This window comes from Aotus nancymaae, unplaced genomic scaffold (genome assembly GCF_030222135.1).
Source record: "Aotus nancymaae isolate 86718 unplaced genomic scaffold, 86718_ANA_hifiasm-v0.15.2.pri h1tg000022l_1, whole genome shotgun sequence".
Lineage (NCBI taxonomy): Eukaryota > Metazoa > Chordata > Mammalia > Primates > Aotidae > Aotus > Aotus nancymaae.
In genome coordinates, this window is record NW_026988435.1 from 3,151,420 (window position 1) to 3,174,861 (window position 23,442).

The 23,442-nt window shown below is 32.0% G+C and overlaps 1 protein-coding gene across 3 annotated transcripts in view; it reads right to left on the minus strand.

Moving 5' to 3' along the window:
• Positions 1-23,442, minus strand: part of EPHA6 (EPH receptor A6) — a 991,737-nt gene that overhangs the window by 901,243 nt on the left and 67,052 nt on the right. For all 3 annotated transcript variants that reach the window (XM_012474152.2, XM_012474154.2, XM_012474153.2), the window contains exon 2: positions 16,778-16,842. In XM_012474152.2, coding sequence (XP_012329575.2) covers positions 16,778-16,842 — 65 coding nt within the window. The remainder of the gene's footprint in view (positions 1-16,777; positions 16,843-23,442) is intronic.

Sequence of the window (23,442 nt, forward strand, 5' to 3'; positions counted from 1 at the left end):
GAAGTCTGAGATTATGTTAAATGGCTAAACCTAAGAATAATTGATGTTCCTGAGGAAGAAGAGAATTCTAAAAGGTTGGAAAATATATTTAGGGGAATAATTGATGAAAACTTCCACAGCCTTGCTAGAGACCTGGACATCCAAATACAAGAAGCACAAGGAACACTCAGGAAATTTATTGCAAAAATATCTTCACCTAGGCACACTGTCAGCAGGTTATCCAAAGCTAAGATGAAGGAAAGAAATTTAAGATCTGTGAGACAGAATCACCAGATATAAAGGAAAACCAATCAGATTAATAACAGATTTCTCAGCAGAAACCCTGGAATCTAGAAGGGATTGGGACCCTATCTTCAATGTCCTCAAACATAACAGTTATCAGCCAAGAATTTTGTATCCATAAAAATTAAGCATCGTACATGAAGGAAAGATACAGTCTTTTTCAAACAAACAAATGCTGAAAGAATTTGCCAATACCAAGCCACCACTACAAGCACCAGTAAAAGGAGCTCTAAATCTTGAAACAAATCCTGACAATACATCAAAACAGAACTTCTTTAAAGCATAAATCACACAGGACCTATAAAACAAAAATACAAGTTAAAAAGCAAAAACAAAAACAAAAATCAAACAAACAAAAACAAAGTACACAGGCAACAAAGAACACAATGAATGCAATGGTTCCTCACATTTCAATATTAACACTGAATGGCCTAAATGCTCCATATATAAGATACAGAATGGATAAGAACTCACCAACCAATTATCTGATGCCTTCAGGAGACTCACCTAGCACATAAAGACTCACACAAACTTAAAGTATAAAGGGGAGAAAAAGGTGTTTCATGCAAATGGACACCAGAAGCCAGCAGAGGTAGCTATTTTTATATCTGACAAAACAAACTTTAAAGCAACAGCAGTTAAAAGAGACAAACAGGGACATTACATAATGGTAAAATGCCTTGTCTAACAGGAAAATATCACAATTCTAAACAAATATGCACCTAACATTGGAACTCCCAAATTTATAAAATAATTACTAATAGATCTAAGAAATGAGATAGAGAGCAACACAATAACAGTGGGGGACTTCAATACTCCACTGACAGCACTGGACAGGTAATCAAGACAGAAAGTCAACAAAGAAACAGTGGATTTCAACTATACCTTGGAACAAATGGACTTAACAGATACATACAGAACATTTCATCCAACAACCACAGAATACAAATTCTATTCAACAGCACGTGGAACTTTCTCCAAGATAGACAATTTGATAGGCCATAAAACAAGCCTCAATAAATTTAAGACAACTGAAATTATATCAAGCACCCTCTCAAACCGCAGTGGAATAAAATTGGAAATCAATTCTAAGAACCTTCAAAAACATGCAAATGTATGGAAATTAAATAACCTGCTCCTGATTGATCACTGAGTCAAAAAAGAAATCAAGATGGAAATTAAAAAATTCTTCAAACTGAACAACAATAGTGACACAACCTATCAAAACCTCTCGGAAACAGCAAAGGTGGTGCTAGGAGGAAAGCTCATAGCCCTAAATACCTACACCAAAAAGACTGAAAGAACACAAACTGACACTCTAAGGTCACACCTCTAGGAACTAGAGAAACAAGAACAAAGCAAACCCAAATCCAGCAGAAAAAGGGAAATAACCAAGATCAGAGCAGAACTAAATAAAATTCAAACAAAAAAATTACAAATGATAAATGAAACAAAAAGCTGGTTCTTTATAAAGATAAATAAAATTGATAGAGCACTGGAAAGATTAACCAAGAAAAGAAGAGAGAAAATCCAAATAACCTCTGTAAGAAAGGAAACAGGAAATATTACAACTGACACCACAGAAATATAAAAGATCACTCAAGGCTACTGTGAACACCGTACACACATAAACTAGAAAACCTGTAAGAGATGGATAAATTCATGGTAAAATATAACCTTCCTAGCTGAAATCAAGAAGAACGAGATACCCTGAACAGACTAATAACAAGCTGCAAGACTGAAATGATAATTTAAAAAGTAACACCAAAAAAAGTCCTGGACCAGAGGGATTCACAGCAGAATTCTATCAGCCTCTCAAAGAATTGGTGCCAATCTTTTTGACACTATTTCATAAGACAGAGAAAAAGGAACACTCCCTAATCCATTCTATGAAGCCAGCATCACCCTAATACCAAAACCAGGAAGGGACATAACCAAAAAAGAAAACTATATACCAATATCCTTGATGAACACAGACACTAAAATCCTTAACAAAATACAAACTAACCAAATCCAACAACATAGCAAAAAGATAATCCACCATGATCATATGAGTTTCATACCAGCAATTCAGGGATGGTTTAACATACACAAGTCAATAAATGTGATACACCACATAAACAGAATTAAAAACAAAAATCACTTGATCATTTCAACAGATGCAAAAAACCCATTAGATAAAATCCAGCATCCATTTATGATTAAAACTTGTAAAACTGTCCTTGTAGTAGTGAGTAAGACTCAGGCAATCTGACAGTTTTATAAAGCGTTCCTGCTTCGGCTTCCCTCACATTCTCTCTAGCCACCGCCAGGTAAGGAGTGCCTTTCATCTTCCATGATTGTGAGGCCTCCCCAGCTAAGTGGAACTGTAAGTACAATAAACCTCTTTTTCTTCCCAGTCTTGGGTATGTCTTTATCAGCAGTGTGAAAACAGACTAATACAGTGACATCAATTTCTACATACATGAAAACTAGAATAACCAAATGGAAAATAACAAGCATCGGTGAGGATGGGGAAGAACTGGAACCCTCACACATTGCTGGCAAAAAAATAAAAATGGTTCAGCCACTATGGAAAACAGTTGGTGGTTTCACGTAAAGCTAAACATAGAACTGCAGTATGACCCAGTAATTTGTCTCCTATGTATCTGAAATAAATGAAAGCAGGAACTCAAACAAATAATGTACACACACATTCACAGCAATACAATTAACAGTAAACAAAATGTGCAAAAGTCCAAATGTTCATTAATATATGAAAGGATAAACAAACTGATATATACATACAATGTAACATTACTCGACAATAAAAAGGAAGTACTGACACATGCTACAATGGAAATGAAATGCAAAACCATGCTAAGTAAAAGACACCAGACACAGAAAGGTCATGTATTGTTTGTATTCCATTTTATAAAATACACAGAATAGGTGAATTCAGAGAGATTTAAAAAAAAAAAAAAACAGATTACTCTTTGCCAGTTCCTGAGGTGGGGAGAGGAAGAACAGATTAATGGGTATGGTGATAAAATATTTTCAATCCAGATAGAGGCAGTGGCTGTACAATACTGTGAATGTACTAAACAAAACTGAATTGTTCACTTTAAAATAGTCAATTTTGTAATATTTTACTTTCAATTCAACTTTTTTAAAAAGGGGGAAAATATTAGCTGAGGTGTTTCCTTGGATTACATTCATTAAATTTACAAGGTACTGAGAAATTTGACTTATATTTCATACTGATTCTTCCAATACATGAACAGGTATATCTTTCAATTTCTATATGTCTTTATTTTCTTCAAAGGTTATCCGTAGTTTCACTGCAATGTTCTCATACATCTTTTCTTAAATTTTTGATATTTTATACTAAGCATTTGTGTTTTAATTAACTTTATTTTGTTTTGAATTGACACATAATTAAACATATTTTTGGGGTACAGTGTGATGTTCTGATACATCTATATACTGTGTAGTAATCAAATCGGGGTATTTAGCAAATCCATTGCTTCAAATATTTATTATTTCTTTGGGGTGAGAACATTCAAAATTCTCTCTTATAGCTATTTTGTTTTTGCTTTTTAATTTTTTATTATAATAGCTTTAGGAGTACAAGTGGTTATTGGTTACATGGATGAACTGTGTAGTGGCGAAGTTTGGGCTTTTAATGCAGAGGTCACCCAAATAGTGTACACTATACCCTATAGGTAATTTTTCATCTTCACTGCCCCACCCATCCTCCCCACTTCTGATGATATCATCTTATACCTAGAAAACCTTAAAGACTCCTCCAAACCAATCTTGTATTTGATAAATGAATTTAGTTAAGTCTCAGGTTACAAAATATAGTACACAAATTGTACTATGCACCAACAACAACCAAGCTGAGAATCAAATCAGGAACTCAATCCCTTTTACAAAAATAAAACAAAATACCTAGGAATATACTTAACAAAAGAGGTAAAAGATCTCTACAAGGAGAACTACAAAATTCTGATGAAGGAAATCATAGATGACACAAACACATGGAAAAACATTCCATGGTCATGGATGGGAAGCATTAATATCATGAAAATAACCATACTGTCCAAAGCAATTCTAGTTATTTTGAAATATACAATATTATTGTGACTATAGTCACTCCACTGTGTAATAGGACACCAGAACTTTTTCCTCCTGACTGTAACTTTGTCCACATGGAACAATCACCTCCCCTCTACCTTTCTTATCCCCCAGTAACTGTTATTATACTCACTAAGTCTATGAGATCAAATTGTCTAGATTCTACACGAGTGAATTTGTGCAGTAATCATCTCTATTTTTTGATATTGTTGAAAATGATACATTTTACTTTTTTATTTTTTGTTTATAATATACAGAAATAACATTAAATTTATATATTGACCTTGTATCCAGCATTATGTTCATAAATTTTTATCCAAATTACATTTATAAACAAAGGCAAAATGCTGGAGATGGGCCTTTAATTAAATAAAGAAATACAGTAACATTCATAGTTTGCCTCTGAAGTGTTTTATCTGCTTTTCAGACTTTCAGTGAAATAATGAAAACATAATCCTGCAAAGTCTTAAACCTGATAACAGATAACATGTAAATTAAATTAGGCAGAATGTGAACACCATATTAAGTGTTCTGTATACTTTTGAAACATATTTTTCTTTAATAATTCTAATACTCAAAATAATTAATTTATAAAGTTTTTGCTTAAGTGATATTTATTGACGGCAAACTTAGGGCTACCAATTAATGTTAAATATCAAGGATAAACTAGTAAAAATGTAGACAATATTTGTGAACATTCGCTTTATATGTTTTTCACCATTCAAATTTTATTCCTTCTCTCTGGTAAAGGATTACAAGTGGAGGCTTAGAGATTTCAAATCTTAAAGAGCTATTCAAAACCATCATATAAATACTGTTTTGTAAGAAAGAAGCCATTGTTGGAATGATAAAAATTGTATATCTAGATAGGCATATCATATGGGGGCTATGTGATAATATTTAATGACATTAGCTCATAATGGTGTCTGTTGTCAAATGTACAATATCACATTAGAATATTCAAACTAATAGTCTAAAGCCAGACTATTAAGTTCCTTGTACTCGGGTTGAACAATTCTATTTGTATTGAGTTAGTCTTTTCAAAATGTTAGTTTGCTTACTACTCTCCAATAAATTTACACTGAAATTAGGATAATAATGACATGCCTTAGCATCACTTACAAGGGCCTTTTATCTGTTTTTCCTTGATACCTTTCTTCCTCTCTCACTCTCTCACTCTCTTGCTTTCTCTCATTTTCTCTCTCTCTCTCTCATTCTCTGTCTTTCTCTCTCTCTCTCTCTCTCTCTCTGCTTTCCAGGCATATAGGCCTCCATTTGAGTCTTTTAATGTGCCTTGCTAATTCTGTTCCCACTAGGAATAATGGTCATCACAACAATTAGTATAATGCTTATCAATAGAAAGAATAAAATGTAACTGTAATATGTTGGCTGTACATATTTATTTAGCATAAATACTATAATATTTACAATGAATATGGGACTTTCTTAGAGTATTTTCACTGGTAACCATAAAGAAACCCCTTCTAATGTGCACCAGAAAGCATCACATTTAAGGTGAGCAAACAATGCTTAGTTAATAACATTATTAAATCAAACTATCTAAATCAACAATCCAAATTTCATTTTATCTTTCCAAATGTGGCCTGTAGGATGCATAAACATTCAAAGAAAAAATTATATTACTATATACACATACAAATCCTAATTCCATGTTTTTAATTGAAAGACTTCTTTAATCTCATTGAAATATTTTTGTATACATTGTTAATTATGAGGAAGAAGATGACTAAGTTAAGGATTATATTTATTAGCACAACAGATTTTGCTTTGCTAAAATAAATCATTTTAAGAATTTATTTTGCTAACTATGGTACATTAATTCAAAATACTAATTGCATGGAATACAGATTACAAAAGCCTATTTAACACACTGACCCATACTTTTGAAAGCTTCACTGGTTAGTATAAATTCTCTAAAATGTGCAGTCCATCTATCAATCATTAAAAATCCATATGTTCTATTTTTTATTCTCATCTTAATAACACGGTGCAGGATTAATAACCATCTGGGGTTAATAATTCCCAGACGTGATTCAGATCATCAACTGTTCTAAACCGGTCATTAATTCTTTGAAATTATATTATTAAGTCTTGATAGGTATTACTTAAATGGCTGATAGGCTATTTTGTATTTTTATTATGTAGGTAAATATCTTGCCATTCCACCTTTAAACTTCTATTTTAGTGAAAGAATGGATAATGAGAAAATGGATTGTCTAAAATACAAAAATGAGAGCAAATGTATAAACTTTCTACCTATACTTAAGAACAACGATGAATAAGAACAAGGTTGAGTTTTCACAGCCATTTAGTTTTTTTCCCACACTAATTCTGCTTAAAGTTGGTATCAAATTATTCCAGCTCCAATTAGAGTTGCAAAATACAGCTTTTAACGAATATCTTATTTAAAATAATCTGTTCCATGTATATCTACTTAGCTATCCAGCCACCTTTTATTGAGCAGCCCTCATATAGCACTTACTATGCCATCTACCTGACCCAGAGATACAACACCCAGTCAATTACTCCAAAAATTCACAATCTGGGAAAAGACAGACATTTAAATATTGTGAGATAAATGCTATGATATGCACTGAGTTTCAGGTGACCCCAGAAAAGGGGTTGTCTAATTCAATCTTTGGCAATATAAGTCATCCAGAAAAGACAGAAAATTTCTGTCCTAAGAGACCAATAGGAAAAAGTCAGAGAGACAAAGTGGGGTTTGAAACGCAGAGAGACAAAAGGGAACATTCCAGATAGGTAACAGCATGGTCCTATATCCAGAGACAAGAGAAAGCAAGTCGCATGGAAGAAACTACCAAAAAGGTGCTTTTCGAAAGGCTGGAAGGTGGAGGTGGCTGAAGGTCAGGAAATGTTAAAGATGAAGATCAGAAGAGGCAGCTGTTGGCCACAAGTTAAATGGTAGGGAAGGAGAGGAGGAGTTTAGTAGAGCAGGGATATGAACATAAATAGTTCTTCAGTTTAGAAGATCAGTTCTGGCAACAGGATGAGAGGTGGATTGGAAAGGCTGAAGGAAGGGGCTAGAGAAAGACCCAAAGCACATAAACAATCTAGGATGTAACTACGGTAATTTAGAGAGGAAATGATGAACAGTCAAACTGATGATTGAGTGACAGATGAAGCTGATGATAAAGAGCTTTTGGAGGTTGAATCAATAGGATTTGGTAGTTGCCTGTAGAAGATAAGAGTAAATGTATCACTTAAAATAGCAAATAATTAAATTTATAAAAATGTCTAGGCCAGGCGTGGGGGCGCTTGGAGGATCACTTGAGCCCAGGAGTTAGAGACCAGTATGTACAACATAACAAGGCCCCCCCATATTTACAAAAAAATTGAATATATGGTCTAATACGTTATATATGGTTAAGTATTTTATTAATAATATCTTAGAGTTTCCTAAGATAATTTAGTATTTGTATGTTCTTGCTCTGGATTTAGATACAGATTATTTTATTTATAAATAAAATAGTTTATAAATATTTTAATGACTCTAAGTAAAACAATTAGAACTTGCTGATAAAATCAGAATCTTAGTTTGTACTTTACAATATAGGAATTTATTTTAAAAGAAATCAGAAACTTCTCTTGGAAGTAAAGACTGAAGTTAATGCTTTGAAAGTAACAATGCAAAAAATAAAGAGAATTAATAAAAGATTGTATTATGTAAGTCATGAAGATTTGGCTTAATGAAGCTCATACCTTTTAAAAATATGTGTGTGTGTGTGTATTATATATCTACATATTTTTACAGAAATACATCATCATGGCTATACATTAAAGAACAGTGGGGATACTGAAAAATGAATTCCATACATACTTATTTTTTAGCTGCCCAGAGAATATAAGGGTGATTACATATTCATGAACATTAATAAATACTTCACATCTGATTTACTAAATCATTGTTACCTGCTTTTCGGTTACTTTTCTTCCTCACCATAGAATTAATTTCATCATTCTCCAAAACATGTTCTTTCAACTAGTGAAAAATAAGGCAGCAATCCATTTTCTTTTGCAGAAGTTGCTATACAGGAAGGAATATTCTGAGATAGTGGAGAAAGAAGTGACACAAATCATAGTTGCTCAAGTATTAAATATTTAAAAATTTATGGACTCTATAATATATAAACTACACATATTCCTTCACCTATTTCTCTGCACTACCTGATGCAGGGGAGGTTATTTACCCATGCATGAGCTGATAAAAGACAGCCAACAGCTCTGGATGATTCATGTGCCTGAGTTCTCCTCAAGGAAATTCTACCTTCCATGGTCTTTCACGTTTTCTGTTCCAGCTCAAAATAGTGCTAGTGTTTCACTGTTTTTATTATTGTTAGTGCAATCTATACAATCTGGCAGCCCAAATAAAAGGAATTTAAGAAAAACTAAGAATTCGATCTGAAGATTCAGCAGAAACTTGGTTGTTTCTAGAGGTGTCAACTACTCTAATCTTTCCTTTCCGTATGGCTTTTTCTTTCTATCTTCTATGTTCTCCTGCAACTACTGAATGGCCTCCCTTTAGCTATTGGATTTTTTCCTGCTCTCCTATAACTGTTACTTGCACATGACTTCAGTTTATCACAGTTTCCCTACTCTAACCCTTCTGCATGTATCTTTCAATGTATCTTTGTGGCAGATGTTTCTGGCTGCTATTTCTCCTGAACCCTTAACACAGAAATCCAAAATTTCTAAAAGAGGAGTCTGATTGGTTTAGTCATTTATGGAAATCCCCAGAAAAGGGGACAGGAGGTGGTTAGTCAATGAACTAGTTGTCTTCAGATTATGCGTTCATTTTTGTCTCAATAACATATGGGTGAGGAAGTAGGGTGCTGTGTCACTAACTGTAACTGGTATCCCTCAGTAAGCCCCTTGGCTGGACAATTTACTTTAGAAGACATTTTGAGAATGACAAGCACTCTATCATGTCAAATGTGCTTATTTCTATAAGTTTTTTTTTGGACTGGACTACTCCATATTTTACACTTAATTAGCCTACAGTCAATAACAGACATTATTGAGGCGCAAATAAATGAAAACAATCTCTCCAAAAGAGACACACTAACGGAATAGTTCTTTAGTTCCTTTCTAAGATAATAAAATATAAAAACAATCTAAAACATGCACCAAATATTCTTAGGGTTTTAACTAAACATCTGTGAATAATTAAGCACCCTTAGTTTAATTATTAATTAAGCCTCAAAGATAAATTCATCGTTACAGTGCTTTTCGATAACTATGTATCCTTTTAAACAAAATCTGTCTTTCTAACATCACTGTAACTAGATTAAGTCTGCAGCTGATCGGCCTTAGAGGGTTCTTTTACACCCTACATTGCAGTCATCACAGTGTTGAAAATCAATTTCTGATTATAGGTACACTGTAATAGCTAAAGTCTTGGCTTTGGGATTGACATGACCCCAGCTTTAATACCACCACCTTTGATCATCACAACCTTGGGTAGGTCTTGAAATTTTTCTCAGGTCCAGTTTTTTCATATATAACGTGGTAATAAAAATATTTACTTCATATAAATATTACTGAGATCACAAAAAGTACGTAAAATGCTGAAATACTGAATTGCAGGTTCTTTTATAGACTCATGACACATTAATAATCTGAATATTATGGGGCAGAAATTTACACGGTGATTCCTATGAAGTCAAGACATATAGAATTAAAGGCATAAAATCTTGATTTATTGTTCAGATTGAATGAACTTAAAATAAAGCCAACTGCTACTGATAGTGATGATATGAAGAGAAGGTGAAAATTTCAGGACTGTTCATTGTAAGAAAATAGAAGGCTAAGTAAAATTAAGTAGAATCATAGTTTGTAAAACTGCTTAAGCAAATGTTGTAGCCCATTATATAATGTCTGTGACAGCTGAAAATGTATTATTTTGCCTGGTACAGCATATAAGTGGTTTAGAAGTAGTCTCTCCATTATAACAAGTAAAAAGCTGACAAACTGAACGATCAACAACTCCACTTAGATCAGCAGGTGAAACACTGCCCTAGAATTGGAGACATGGGACATAGATGAATGGATACAGATTATATACATGTATATATATTTTTTTGACATGGAGTCTTGCTCTGTCTTGCAGGCTGGAGTGCAGGGGCACAATCTTGGCTCACTGCAACCTCCACGTTTTGGATTTAAGCAATTCTCTTGCCTCAGACTCCTGGGTAGCTGGGATTACAGGTGCCTACCACCATGCCCAGCTAATTTTTGTATTTTGAGTAAAGACAGGGTTTCAGAACCATGTTGGCCAGGCTGGTCTCGAACTCTTGACCTCAGGTGATCTGCCTGCCTCGGCCTGAGAATAACTTAAGGAAGCAGAAACCCAACAGTTTATGTGTAATGAGAATATCAGATGGAAAAGTAAAAGAGAAAGGAAGAGAGTAATATTTAAAGCAATAATGACAAAGAAGTTCCTCCAAATTATTGCCAGACTCCAAACCACAGATTCGGGAAGCTCAAAGAACACTAATCAAGATTAATGCCAGAAAAACTATATTGACATATACTTTATTCAAATTTCAAAAAATATTCTCACATCAAAAAAAGAAATAGAAACCAAATATAAAGAAAAACTTTGAAAGAAGCCAGAAGACTAAAATACCTTAAGTATGGAGGTGCAAGGATAAGAATTACATACACTTCCTTCTCAGAAACCACACAAGCAATAAGAGTAGAGTGAAATATTTAAAGCATTTAGAGATTTGTTAAAGTCCACCAACCTGGAATTCTGTACCTTGTAAAATTTTCTCTCAAAAGTGAAGAAGATACAAAGACTTTCTCAAACAAAATTCAGAGAATGTGTTGCCAGCAGACCCACCTTGCAAGAACAAGAAATGTTAAAAGACATTCTTTGGAGAGAAGAAAAACAAAATAGGTCAGAAACTTAACTCTACATAAAGAAAGGAAGAGCAGAGGAGACAGCGACTTTGGAAGCTACCCTCTGTAAACACAGGAGGCTTCTGTCCTACAATGCTATGTGTTCCTTTCTGCTTGTTCCAGGAGCCACAAGGAGATCTCCGGGCAATCATGAGCTCACCGGTGCTGACATATGCTTCAATAGGGTCAAGGCCCTGAAAGGAATGGTCTCAAGAAACAAAGGCTGGTTTGCAGATTTTGTTCCTCCAACCGCAGATGAATATAAGAGAAAGTCTGGGTACTTAACATGACCAGCTTCAAATAGGCTCAGCTATCACATGAGATTTTGAGTAGGAGGCTGTTCATTTACAGGCTGCTCTTCTAAAATATTCAAGTTATCAAACCAAAGGAAAAAATGTAAGAATTATGTCTATCTATCACTTCCACGAGAGTATTCAGGTTTACTTTTATTTTCTAGAGAAATGCTTTCAAGGAATATATATGGAATATGCTGGCCTTCAAATTCTACCTCCTGGTTAATTCAATTCAGCATCTTTTAAGGGCCATTATCACACTGGAATCTCACATCTAGGGTCAATGAGTATTTCTATTATTACTGTCCAAACTTGCTTTGGCAACTCTTGGTTACGAAGCTAACTTAATTAAATATAATGTATGTTTTGATTATGTAGCAAGCAATATACTACTCACAGTTAAGATCATAACTACTATTAAATCCTAAGAAGGTTCACATATTTTTGTAATGACGATGTCCACCACCACCTCCAGTATGTAGAACAGCATTTTTTTCACAATGTGTGGTGAAAGATTAAATAAGTATAGATGTATATATTATTTATATTTAAATGAAAAAATGACATTCTATATTTTCATCTTATTAAATAAAGGAACAAAAATATAATTGCTTGTGGTCAGAAAAAAATATTTGATACATGATAAAATGTGATTCTGGAAAAAGCAAAGAAACAGTCTATACAGAAGTCTGTATTTTTCTTTTCTTTAACATATTTAAGGTTCTTGCTGTACTCCTAACAATAACAAATATTGATGTAATAATGTTTATTATGAACCATTGTTTTAACTTCTTTACATATATTACAAAATTTCATCCTTCTAATAATCTAATGATATGAGTACTATTATCAAGCCCTTTCCCTTATGTGGATGATAACATCTCACAGCTATAAAATGTCTTAGAAACATGGATATTAAAGAAATGCATTTTTACAGAATTAATTAACAAAACCTAATGCATTTCTTTGAAATATAGAACAATATAACTGAAATTAACATGATGGATGTTTAGAACATCGCCATATATGTTGTTAAGTTTCTAAGAAGAAAAATTATTTAAATATCAGCTTGAAAACAATAACTAAAACATTCCATATTCACCAACAGAAGTTATCACCAAAATTTACATTTTTGGAATTTGAATATATACAAGGTAGTTTTGGATAATTTCAACGTATTGTAGGATGAATCAAAATGTAATGCTGAAATCTTGTACTAGGATGAATTATTTCTTACTATATGAAATATGTAAATTACATTATAAAAACAAATGATTTATTAGTAGATACTCTATTCTCTATCATAGTACATTCAATCTTTGATTTTCATTTTTGGAAAAATTATATTGAGAAATGATGGGCTCTGATTAATGGAATAAAGTATCTTTCTACAGAGGTTAATTGTAATCTATGCTTCTTTTATTATAAAAATCATTAGTTGTTAGGTTTACTTACAGCTTTTATTTACACATGAATGACATGTCTTCTTATTTTCCTAACTGTGAAGGTTAATTTTATTTGTTAACATGACTAGGCTAAAGATAATTGCTAAAACATTATTTCCAGGTGTGTGTGTGACAGTGTTTCTGCAAGAGCTTAGTATTTGAATCAACAGACTAATTAAAGAATATCTGCCTTCCCTCACTAATGTAACTTAGCCTCATCCAATCCACTGAAGTGGAGCCAGAATGAGAAGATGTAGAAAAGACAAATTTGCTCCCTATTCTTAAGCTGGAACATCTGTCTTCTCCTGCCTTTAGAGCTCAGAGCTCTTGGTTCTTGGGCCTTCAGACATAGGAACTGACACCAGTACCCACTCCCCAGGCCTTTGGACTAGGAATAAATTACACCACCAACTTTCCTCATTCTTCAGTTTGTAGATCATGGGACTTCACGTCCTCCATAATCACGTGAGCCAATTCCCAAAATAAATATCAGTATCTCTCTCATTAGGTAGAAAAATAGATATACATAAACAAAATAGATACAAATATATCTCCTATTGGTTCTCTTTCTCCAAAGAACCATGACTAATACACGAAGTATTTCAGGGTAAGTTTCCTAATACCAATTCACTATATCCAATAGATAAGATCACATCTCTTGTACTATATTGCATTGCTCAAGCCCTAGTGATCATCTAAGTCAGAGCACACAGAAATTATCTATAAGACATTCAAAACTAATATTTAGTATCAGAGAAACACAAAATTTTCTAATCTCTAATTGTCATTAAAGTAAAATTTGATGTAATATCCAACAGCACTTTTGTTCTCTTAACATTCAATTTTGTCTTGATGTTTAATTAATGGTACTCCATTGCTGAAAAGTATATTTGATTTTGTGTACTATAGTGGCTATATCTAAGTCCAATACTACTATGTAACAAAGATCTCATCCACCACGTCCACATTAAACACAAGGTTTTAAAAGTTAACTTACTGATGCTGAGATATGAATTGTCTACCTCAACTTAGTGAAATCCTAAGTCTTGTAAAATGTGGTTTAGCGTATGATTACAGGTCCTGTTTCTCATTGTATACCTCCACCCCAGCCAAATGATTATTTTCACTGCATCCCTACATGCCAAATGATTTTCAACATTCCTAAAACTTAATGCATACATGAAATAATTCTATGCCTTTGTACAAGACACTCCCTTCACCTAGAAGTTGCCTTCTACCATTTTTTCAAGCCTGTATGTGATTCCTTCACAGTTCTTTTCAAAGAACTGACATGCAACTTCTTATTCACAATTTTTCCTGACCAGAATTAATATCTCCTTTCATTATTTTTTTCAGAAAACTTACCCAGAACAACCTGAAGACACATTCTTTGGCCTAATGATTCTGTATAATTATCTCTGTGCTTCAACAGTCCTTGAGGGTAGAAAAATCTGTCTTAAGCACAGTAACAGGGTATTTGGCATAAAGAAGCATAAAACAGAAGTTTGTTAAATTGAATTCAGGACAATGCTTGAAAGAAAATAAAGTATACTTTAAATGTTGATAAGCAAGTGTTTTAGAAAATTAACAATTCTCTTTTCATTTCTGTAAGCCTAAAACATTGTTTGTTCAGACTATTCATCCTTTTTCCATAATTACTAACCAGGGATGTTCAATTTCCTACTGAAATGATTATTTATTGGTGTGTTCACAGGCACACTCTGAATGCCTAATTCTGTAACTATATCAGCATAGAATAGAGGAATGACTATTTTAAGTAAAAAAAAAAAAATCTATGGAATCAATGAATAAATTTCCTATATTTTATGTAGCACTTGAAAAAAATCTTCTTTATGGAGAGTTTTTTCAATTAAAAAGTTATTCCTAGGAAATGCATTAGTTATAAAAATACCAGACATACTTTATATCATATATTGCCAATTATATTGTCTACCTATCTTTTCCACTCATGATGTATTTGTAAAATCAACTGAATTGGTGTCTATGTAAAAATGTAATTGTTAAAATGGTCAATCAAATTAGCAAGCCTCAGTGAACCTGAATACATGAAAAATTTATATGATTTCAATTAGACATAATTACAATTTTAATGTATGCATATAAATGCTAGTTTACATGTTATAAACTGAATAATGATTCTGGTGGATTTTAAATACTGTAACCTACACTGATAACTCGATTATTTTCATTCTTGGAATTTTTAGTAGCCTCTTTAAAAAGTTCTTCATCCTTACCGATTAGTTGCTTATTTTAACCTATAAATAGCATTTAAGTAAAGCTCCATTAGTACCAGTAATCTATCCTCTTCATTAAAAAAGGAAAAAAATAATTGCATATTGCATATTTTCTTTAAAACTTCTTTATATCATCTATCCATTCCACTATTCATAAGATTTTAAACATCTGCTATTTAGACACACACACACACCTCTCAAAGGTATTTTAGAAACATTTCATTTATTTCTTAAAAGTGATAAACGTGAACTACTTAAGATATGCAACAATACTAATGTTTACTCATTTTAATGGAAATAAGACAATGAATATAAAAGAATAATCCTAGTTTCAGATACATATCTCTAGAGTTTGATGAGAGCTCTAGTAGAATAAATGAAAATTTCAGAAAAATAAACTCACAGTATATAAAACTTACAAATCTAAAGAAGTAAATGGGCTGTTAAAGCAAGAGAGGAAGATTTAACTCTTTATAGGATAGTTGAAAATACACGCTTATTTGTGAATAACTGTTGATGTAAAATGTCAAATTCAAACAGCAATATGTGAAAGATTTTAAGAGAATAAAACATATTTGGATCAATTTCTCCTTTGAGATTTAAATTTGATGATATACTAGAAGAAGCAATGTAAAAATGCCAAGTAAGAACGCGATTAAGGAGAAAACTACTATTTCTAAGGAAAAAAAGGAAAGCTAACCCAAGTGTATCTGAAACAATATGACTGCCTTTATTACTGAATATTTTGTTTAACTAGGCAAAAACCAAAGCAAAATGCTTCAAAACCATCCTTTTATTTTAGTTTAATGTGGAAACAAGAAGTAGAAATATACTGTAATGCAAAAATGATGCAAAATATATAAAAATACATAAAAAGTCAAGTACAACCATAGTTAAAATCTTGGTCCATTAAAAATTATATTTTGCAAATTACACATCCTTATAAGCCTTTAAACGCAACTACTTTCAGTTAACTAAACAGTCACCTTGTATCTTCCTACCAAGTTCAAAAATGCATACTTTAGTAGATTTGTATTTTGTAATAAAAATCAAATTTTTAACACTTGCACAATCCACTTATACTATGGTAGTCCAAAGTTTATTTATGCACACTCACTGAGGGTATTAAATTTAACATATATATAAATGTATACATAGAAATTTATTTTAAAGGAAAATACTTACATGAGAGATTCTAATGTTACTATGTATAATAAACATAGTATTAAAGAATAATTACTGATTTAGGAGAAAGGAAGGATCTTTATGTATCATTTCCATTGTTTACCAGTTCTAACTGTATTTTAATCTTTACTTTGTGATTTAAGTTATATGCCAAAATTCATACCAAGTAGACCCCAAAATTCACCATTCCATCAATCATTATGAGATCTTAAAAACCTAACAAAGATAGAGATTTTTCAAAGATATTTAAACTTACCCCATTTAATGGATATGTTTTCCATCCTAGCTCTCCCAGCACAGTTGTTGTATCAAGCAACACAACTGGAATTAAATAGAAAAAAAATTTCATTAATTTCTCAACACAAAATATATTATAGTTATTTAAATCATTAATGTCAACTATGCTTTCTATATTTACTGAATTAAGTTTAATGAATTGTCTAACTTCAAAAATTATTTACATATTAATATAAAATATTAAGTAATGATAAAATGCATTAAGTGGTTAGAAATTAAAGTATGTATATTTTCATTTAACAATGCTAAATGAAATGATTGAATAGAATTGTCAATTTTAATAGCAGATGTTTAAAATTGATGAAATAACTACCTTTGCATTTCCCCCCCATATTCATATACAGTCTTTTTAGATCACATTCAGGAAGAAAATCCTGTATTAAAGTTGACTTCTTTATTCTCTTTTTGTGTTATTAAATGTCCTTGTACATAATCAGCAAACTATTAAAAAAAACTCATTTTGAAAAATCTTACTATCTTTAAAGCATTGACTACATTATTAATTTACTAGGTAGTTTACTTCTGACCAAGGGATGCAAAAGCAAACAAAAACCATCCATCTCTTTTCCTAACCAAAAGCAATTCAAAATCTGGTCAAAAAGGCAGACACGTAAACGTATAATAACATTTTCTGTTAAATTATAAAAGTGACAACTATATTAACACCCTAGCAATTAAGTTAGGCTAAAGTTGGGTTGGCAGGTCTGGGAGAACTTTACAAAGGGGATCCAATTTGAACTGGTCTAGGATGAGGGGGTTTCAATCAGATACAAGATTTCTTTTTGTTTTAGAATATTTTTTTGTAAACTAACTGTAAGATGACCAAATCAGTTCACTTTTGTAGGAGTGGAGACTCTTTGGGGGAAGTTAGACGATAGAAACAATGCTGAAAGACAGAAGGAGATCAACTAAGGAGGGTTTTTGTAGTGTTTTCAGCAGGTAAATGTTGATAGCTCATGTTTCAGCAGATCTTTATTTTTAACTACTATCTCCCAAGCCTCCAGATGTCAGTAGGCCATGGACCTCACTCTGAGAAACAATGGTTTGGTATCTCATCATTAATTTTGATTCCTCATCTTGTTAAGGAAGTGGGATTTCTTTTTCCTTTAGAGACAGGTCTCACTCTGTTGCCCAGGAGTTCAGTGGCACAATCATAGCACATCGAAACTTTGAACTCCTAGGATTAAGGCGATCCTTCTGCCTCAGCCTTCTGAGTAGCTGGGACTACAGACACACATTGCTGTGCCCAGCAATTTTTTCATTTGTTGTAGAGACAAGATCTTACTCTGTTATGAAGACAGGTCTTGAACTCCTGGCCTCAAGTGATCCTCCCACTTCAGCTTCCCAAAGTGCTGGGATTACAGGCATGAGCCAAGGTACCTGGCTGAGGGTTTCTCACTTACAGTTTTTAAAAATGCAATTGTGAGTATGTTATTTGGTATTTGCTATTTGGTATCTACTCTAAGGATTCCAAGGTTTTACTTAGGTGAACCATTGTGATAAATTTTATTGATACATTTTTAAATATGAAAGTATCCTTAAATTTCTGGGTTAAACTCTACTTACTAATTGCAGAATATTCCTTTAGTATTATTAAAATCTGTTCACTAAACATACATTTGTAAAACTAAGCCATAATTTTTTAATTAATTTTCATTGTGCAAAATTTTTAAACACTTTTTGAAGTGGAGAAAAATAGTACAATGAACCCTCACATAACTCATCACTCAGGCTCAATAATTACCAATTTATGGCCAGTCTTGTTTCATCTATAGATTTTTACTCACTCCCCCACTGCAAGATTTATTTCAAGTAAATTTTAGGAATCATATCATTTCATCTAAAAAAAATTCAACATGTATATCTAAAATACTATTTTAATATATCTACAATATCTTAATTCATTAATAGGAAAAGTAATTGCTTAATGTAATGAAATATCCAGTCAGTGTTCAATATTCCTTACTATCTCAATTTATTTGAACAAGAAACCAAGATTTAAATAAGTACTAATAAGTTAGTTGGCATTCCTGTTTAAGTGCATTTTAATCTATAAATTTCCCAATTGTTTATCAAAAAATTTATTAAAATTTGTTTGGCTTACAACAAAGTACACTCTCTTTCAATGTACATTTCTGTAAATCATGACAAACTCATACACCCATTTAACCATGGCTACAATCAAACTAGAGAATATGCCTATTACCTTCCCAAAATTTCTTGTGGGCCTTTATAAGGAATCCCTTTCCTACCCCATCCTCTGGCAACCTCTACTCTGATTTCTTTCTTTGTAGCTTTGCCTTTTCCACAATGTCAAATAAGTGAAATCACATAACATGTAGCCTTTTGAGCATGTTTTCTTTCACTTAGCCTATACATTTGGGCCTGCATGTTTCAACTGTTCTTTTTATTGCTGAAAACTATTCCACTGCATGGAATTCTCTAGTTGATGGACATGCGGGCTACCAGTTAAGAACATTATATATAAGGCCACTCTAAACTTTTCTATACAGATTTTTATATGAACCTGTTTTCCTTTCTCCAGGGTAAATAACTACAAGTAGGATTACTGAGTTATTAAAAAAAAAAAGTTTGTTTTTTAAATAAACTATCTGTATTCCAAAACTGCTGTGAAATTTTACATTGAGAAATACGGAAATGTATGGTTTTCCTGTTCCTGTACATACCAGGGCTTGGTTTTGTCCAGTTTCTTAAAGTCATTCTATCAGGTGTGCAACAGTATCTCATTATTGTTTTAATATGTACTTCATTTAATGGAGGGAAACATCAGTACTTCTTTTTCTTTAATTTAACCACCATGGCATTTTGTAACTAGGCAACAATCCTGAAGGATGCAGGATGTGCACATGTACCACAGAGCCCAAAGTACAATAGAAAAAAAACAGACTTTATTGTTTAGAACAGTTTTAGACTTAAAGAAAAATTGGAAGATTGTACAGTTTCCATCTACCCCATTCCCAGTTTCCTGTATTATTAACACCTCACATTAATAGGATGCATTTGTTACAGTTAATGAACTAATATTGACATATCATGATTAACTAAAATTCACAATTTATTCAGATTTCCTTACTGCTGCCTTTTTTTTTTTTTCACCTGCTGCGATTTTTCTATTCTGAATTGTCATGTCTCCTTAGACCTTTCTCTTGGTGGTGACAGTTCTCAGAACTGTATGCATTCTTAATTTACACAGAAGGCATTGTTTTGTTTTTTCTTTCTTTTAATGCTTGGAAGTTTCATTCTAATTTTCTTATCAAAGATTTCTGCAGAGAATTCCCTGGTACAACCTACAAATCACAACATTCAAATCAAAGTGTTCATGGAGCTAAGTGTCTAAAAATCTCGAATGCGTACTGAAATCTATCAACAGCTATTTCCTACTTATAAGTTTTATATAGGAATTATAACCAATAAGTTAATTCATTCATTTAATTATTGTTTCTAAAACATATTAAGTCTGCTTTGTTCTCAGTATTCATAATTGTAAACTGTGAAGTATATTAACTTCAAAACAAACAAAAAAGGAAAATACGTATGTACCTATTACAGTGCAAATGCTTAGGAAACATTTTGTGGTAGTTCTAGTAGCTTCCAGAAACAAGATTTACCTAACTGCTTTATATCTTTAAATTGCAATCATACCGCTAAAAAAATTATTAAAAATAATAAGATTCCAAACTTGCATTTCAGACAGGTGAATGATACTTTAATATTAAAATAAAATTTAGAATTTTGGAGATATGTAGTACGTATTTTAATTTTATCGTTCGTTTCACACACAAAACCCCCACAAATTCAGATTTTTTTAGGCACACTAATTACATTGAACCCAGCAAGGTGAGAGCTCCTCCTGCTGGCTTCAAACAAAAGTTATCTAGTCCCTACCAGAGTGCAAAAACACTGTAAACGCAGTAGGAAGAAAAAAACCTACATCAGCATTAACATCAGTAAAAAAAGCCAGTATTTTTCTATTTTTAACATAATAGCAATGTTTAAATAGCAAGATTAACATCTATTATTTATGCAAAAAGTACAAATGAAACTATATTTATTCATAGCATAATAAATGAGAAATTGGGTAAAACAAAAAATAAATAATAGGCTGGAGCCATCAAAATAAAGTTTTGAAAATACACATTTTGTTTTGTAAGCAACATAGTGCATAGAACATGTCTGTAAAACTGCATACAATTTTCCTATTAACTTACAGAAAAATTTTCCAGCATATTATATTTCTTTCCAAACATATCCTTTAATCAAAGTTGCCTTTATTCACGCTTTTGCAAATTATAAGAAAATTTCATGTTTTAAAAGAAAATATCAACTGATAAAGACAAATTTAATAGTACTGTATTAAATATGTAAGCAACGATTACCTAAGAATAAAAAGCTCAATATTAATTTCTTGTTTTTAAATATTTTATCAATCTTTATGTCATTTTTAGTAAATCTAAAAGGTATTAATTTAAAAACAACTAGCATATGGATTTATAGTATATAATATATCATCTTTATTCAAAGAGCACAGTAAGGATGAGATTTTATTTATATATCACTTTGAAAAATTAAACAAGAAAGAGATAAATCAAGCCACTAAGAAATCCTTTTAAGATAATTTTGTTGTAAAAATTTAGGTCAATGTCATGTGAATTGAGTCCAAAGATTTATCAATATCTTTTAAAAAGTTCAGACAATCATAAATACATGTTTGAAAACTTTCTCTAACAAACTTTATGGAAAAAAAAAAGTAAGAGGTTTCTTCCTTTAGCATCCAGCATAGCAAGTTACTAGGTCAGTAACAACACATCAGTAGAGATTTATGATGATTCTATGTTCCACTAACTGTAAACCTCCCATAGCTCTAAAAAAAACAAAGGCAATACTTCTGACATCATGACCAGATACAGAGAATACTCCAAATTATAGATATATAAACAAACATGCACCTTTATATACTACATTTTAGCAGTAGTACATTTGAATGTTAATACTATTTAAATGCTTTAAACTGACATTTAGATTATCAAATTAATCCAGTTTTGACATCGCTGTATATTTCTGAAAGGTAAAAACCAAAAATTTTTATTTTCAGATATGTGTATAATATGGGTACCTACCCTCACATAGAGTTAGAACTAATATTTAATTCTGAAAAAAAGTCTAACATAGATTGCTTTAAATAAACACCGAATTATGTTTACTCCTGGTATGGCCCTCTCTGTATTGGGAATATTTTAAGGTAAAATCTTCCAAAGAAAATCCTACATTCTTAAAAATAATGAAACTACTGTTATCTAGAACCCAAGATCAATACTTGTTCATTGGGTGTACTTATAGCATTTTCTTTTGTTGTGGTTGTTCTTATTTTTTGAAATTTTTGCTTGTTTCCTTGTTTTTAACATAGAGGGCATTCATGATTAATTTCATCTATCCCTGCAGTTACATCCAAGACTGGAAATCCTATTTTGAAGTATAAGATAATATGAGCATAATGAGGTTAGTTTTTACAAAATAGAGAAAAAAATCAAGTCTAGAACTTTTAAATTTACACCTTTCAGTTTTCTACTCTACTAGAGAATATGTTTTTCAGAAAACATTCAAATATCTGTCTCTGTCCCTTCTTAAATATAGATGATGATTCTCTTGGTCATCTAAAATAAGCTATAAAAACCAAAAATGATTTTTTCTTCCCTGTTACCTTAAACAGAAGAAAAGGGCAAAACGCTCAAGCTATTTAATATTCTACCTAATTAAATTACTTTCAGGATAAATCAAGTGAAGCAGTTTGTTCTTATTCAGAAGGTAATTTTTACTCTAGAGCAAGAACTATTACTGAAAACCTTATGCAAATAATGAATGGTTAATAGTTGATTAAAATGTAACTAGTAATGTTCATCTTCACTTTCATACCTTCTTATTTTACTCACTCCAAGAACCTCCAGATCTTTATCTTGTCTGACAGAGCTATATTTGCTTCAGGCTTATAATCATTCCTAAAACCTGCTATTACCAGCACTTACCACAGAGACCAAAGGATAACTCGGGTGTGGGTGTGATCTATCACAAGGTCACCAAACTACAGGTTCCCTCCTGGGCTCAGGAGCAAGGTCACTGAGACTTATTAATGACTTACCTCAGAAGATGTGCTTTCCTATAAAATTGTTCTGTTATCTCTGTGGTTAAACATGAGTAAAAGAAAATTTGACATGTCCCTAATTAATAGCATTAGATCACTCCATTTTGACATTTTCAGCACTTTGTAAGTAAATTAGGTTACTTCGTTAGACATCTATATTATTTACATTTGTCTCAATTACTCATGGATTAAATAGGTAGAAAAGACTATTTAACTATAGTCTTAGATTTTCTAGTCTTATATTTAATAAATGTTGTGAGTCTCTCATCTCTCACAAAGAAGTGTCCCATTTAGCTCAAACCATTGACCATGTTCCCCATTGCTTACACAGCATCAAAGATGTGTCTTGCCTTTCTAGTTCTAACCTTCCTTACATTCTCACTTGTCTTTTATGGGCTTTGGACATTTTCCAATTTTTTGAAGAATATCATCAAACTTAAGGTCTGAAATATACTTAAATCATTGGT